Source organism: Heteronotia binoei, chromosome 9 (assembly GCF_032191835.1).
Source record: "Heteronotia binoei isolate CCM8104 ecotype False Entrance Well chromosome 9, APGP_CSIRO_Hbin_v1, whole genome shotgun sequence".
NCBI lineage: Eukaryota > Metazoa > Chordata > Lepidosauria > Squamata > Gekkonidae > Heteronotia > Heteronotia binoei.
In genome coordinates, this window is record NC_083231.1 from 54,454,733 (window position 1) to 54,458,190 (window position 3,458).

Consider the following 3,458-nt stretch of genomic DNA (forward strand, 5'->3'; position numbering starts at 1 on the left):
CCATCCAGGGTTTATTATTAGTAGAATGTATGCTTTCCTCCCTTCTCTCCATCTCTTTTTGTTATTGTGTTAACAATGATGAGCCCTTGCTTTTCTGGTTCACTTAATTGCTTTACTAAAGGATGACAGCCTTCTTATGTTGACTGTAGGTAATCATAAACCAAATATCTTATATTTTTGGGAACAGATATATAATGACAAATGGTCACTTTTAGAAATACGAAAAGAGATACTTTCTAAGTTCAGCCTCCAACTTGTAAGTTTATGATCTACATACATCAACAGCACATCTCCATTAACTTATCCTGCCTCTCTCTTTGTCCAGTTTTCTTAGACATTAGTAGGCTCTGAGAATGGGGACCCATTGGAATGCTTCTCTTTCACTTCCAGATTCTTCTTGGTTTTAAGTGCAGGTGATGCTTCAGGGTGGATAGAATCCAACCGCTGTTCACACTGAAAAGTTGTCAGGAAAACTGTTCTGTAGTTGGTGTTCATCCAGCCATAGAGGATGGGATTGGCAAAAGTTGAGCACATCGCAATGACATGAAAGAGTGTGTAGATCAGTTTGTACTCAGCAAGATCCAACACTTTGCTGTAAATGTCACTGACAAGTTGAAAGATGTGAAAAGGCAACCAGCAGAGTGCAAACACCAGCACCACACAAACCAGCATCTTGGTGGTCTTCTGACGTCTCTGATGGTAGTGATCATTCCCTGACCCAGGACTGATGTGATTCTTTAGCTTACTCCAAATTCGGATGTAGGCATAGCTGATGATCACCAGAGGCAAGACATATTGGATCAGGAGCATTGAGACGCTGTAGATAGTGCCATAATTCACTTTCCCTTCTCTCTGCCAGCTTTCTGCACAGACCACCATCTTGACATCCTGACTGATGTCAATGGAGAAATACTCTCGGAAGATGGCCAAGGGACTTGCCAACAGAGCACTGCCAGCCCAGACCACCCCAATGATCAGGAAGCTGATTTGCTTAGAAATCTTGCTCTCCAAGTGATACACAATGCACCGGTGCCGATCCAAGGCTATCACAGTCAAAGTAACTATAGAAACCTGCACAGCAAGACCTTGGGCATAAGGCACAAGGTAACACAGTACTGGACCAAGCTTCCATTCCCCCTGCAATGTATAAATCAAGGTAAAAGGCAGGCAAAGTGTATTCACCAGCAGATCAGCCACAGCCAAGTTGGCAATGAAGAAATTAGTTACAGTACGCATGCTCTTGAACTTGATCACTACATGAATCACCAGTGTGTTGCCCAACAGCCCTAGCAAGATAATAGTACTGTAGGCACAGATGAGGATGATCTGCACCTCCACCATCTTGGTGCTGTCCTTCAGCCCTCGTTCAGAGTCAGCAGGGAGATCACTGTAGGGTATGGTGAAGCCCAATAAGTTCATTCTGGCATATAGCTCCATTTTAGATAGGCCTGTCTGGTTCCCTTCCATCTTTGCTCCTCCCATTGGTCCCATGTTCTCTGTAACTCTGTTCAGAACATGTAGCAAAGATTCATCTGCAAGAAATGCCAAGAAATATATATGTATGTATATTAAAACAACATAAATGTGAAGCACCGGGTAAAAGGGCTAGACAGAAATAGAAGGGGCAATGAATTAGTCTAGTGTGATTGTTAAGAAATTGAGACTTGGGTGGGGAAGTCCTGGATTCAAATGTCACCTTAGTCACAAATTCCCAAGCAGCCAGTATTTATCAGTCTCTGTTCCTCATCTTTGATATGGCCATAATAAAAATATTGGCCTTCCAGAGTGATTTTTGTGAGGAGTACTCAGATCTTTTGGACAATTACACAAATCATCCAACAAAGGGACCTTTGAGCTTATCTCAAAAACTTTTACCCTGAAAATTTTGTTGGTCTCTAAGGTGCTCCTGGACGTAAATCTATCTCTTATCAAATAATGTTACTGATTGTGGATAGGACTTTAAATATATATATATGCTTGGTAAAAGGGCTTAACTGTGAAGACAAAATCGCAAAAATATTAATGCAAATAGGACACTAACATAATCAGCTGCATTCCTTCCAATGTATATTTTATTTACTGCTTCAAAGTAAAAGGTATTTACAGTAAAAGTGTAATTTAAAACCAAAATACCCAAAATCACAAGCATTTAAAACATCAAAAGTTAAAACCATAAAAGCAAGGATTCATAGAGCTATTAAATCCAAAAACTATACCAACACAGATCAAAAGGACATCAGTGTAATACAAGCATAAGAATCTCAGTGAACCACATTACCATACTTCTGCTTTTCTGAAACCAAAGCAGGAGTCAAACATGCTTCGTGAAGCAGGAAATCAGTGTCTTGCTGCTGCCAAGAAGGTCCTGTTACACCTGACCACCCATCAGACTTCCAGTGGTGACAGAACATGGAGCAGGGTCTTTTCCAATCACCTAAGCCTACACAAAGTCATTTCTGTTTCTTGATTCCTGCTAATCCAGACCTGGGTCACACCTGATTATCTCTGGGAAAATACAGAAGTGACCAAATGTTAGTACAAGAGAGGAAATGGCTGGCTAAAGGGTTTGCATTCTGGTACTGCCTAGTCAAGTCCTTCACAAATTCCATCAAGCCAGTTCAGAAGCATATTATTTCTAGCCAATGCACCAATACATGCCCAGAGATAAGAGATGTCCAGTTCTGGGAGAAACACCCATAAGATTTCTGAAGAGTTATGTCATCTGAAAACATGAAACAAAAGACGAAGAAAATGCATAATGTTTGCATCAGGGGATTAATCATTCTGCCAAATTTCAGAGTATAGAGACTGTTGGGCAATATAATAATCTTTCAAGTAAATTAAATTAAAATTCACAGAGGAACCATTAGGAATGGCAGGGCACTCAGAATTTTCAGCAAAAAAATATATAATCTTGTTCTATCAGGTTCCCTGGAGAGAAAGTTAAAAAAATCTAAATATATAATGTCGTAAATTAACATACAATCTAATAATTAGGGAAATTCTTTCTTTCCACAAAATATCTGTTGGAGCAAGTAATGGCAAGAACAAATGACATATGTGTCCAATGAGACAAACTACTCAAGGTACTTAGAGGAAAGTTTTTATGCATCTCTAAACTAGATCCAGAGAGACTACTGAAGACTGATTACTGTGTATGACTGCTGACTGTTGTGTGTTTATTATTATATGTGAACTGAAAAATCACTGGATGACAAATGCTGGTTTTCAATGTATTCCTACACCTACAGAATATTTGGAAAATATCTCCCTTAAATTAAAATTCATAGAGGAAACTTTTGAGGACTATGGAAATCAAATCATTTTTGCTCTGACTGAAACCATGTGGAAAGCTGCTCAAGCCAATCCATTCCCACATCATCACCACAGTTCCACAACTGCACAAACCAATGTTCCCTGGGGAAAATCCATCTGAATTTCAACAAATAACATAATTT

General features: G+C 39.4%; 1 protein-coding gene across 1 annotated transcript; it reads right to left on the reverse strand.

Annotated features, from left to right (window-relative positions):
* Window positions 1–214: 214 nt before the first annotated feature.
* Window positions 215–1,590, reverse strand: NPY2R (neuropeptide Y receptor Y2). The gene has a single exon (XM_060247323.1). The coding sequence runs from the start codon at window positions 1,489–1,491 to the stop codon at window positions 331–333; it is 1,161 nt and encodes a 386-aa protein (XP_060103306.1). The 5' UTR covers window positions 1,492–1,590; the 3' UTR covers window positions 215–330.
* Window positions 1,591–3,458: the final 1,868 nt, after the last annotated feature.

What these genes read in the sequence shown, in the direction of transcription:
- NPY2R (XM_060247323.1), bottom strand. Translation starts at nt 1,491, where the DNA reads ATGGGACCAATGGGAGGAGCAAAGATGGAAGGGAACCAGACAGGCCTA.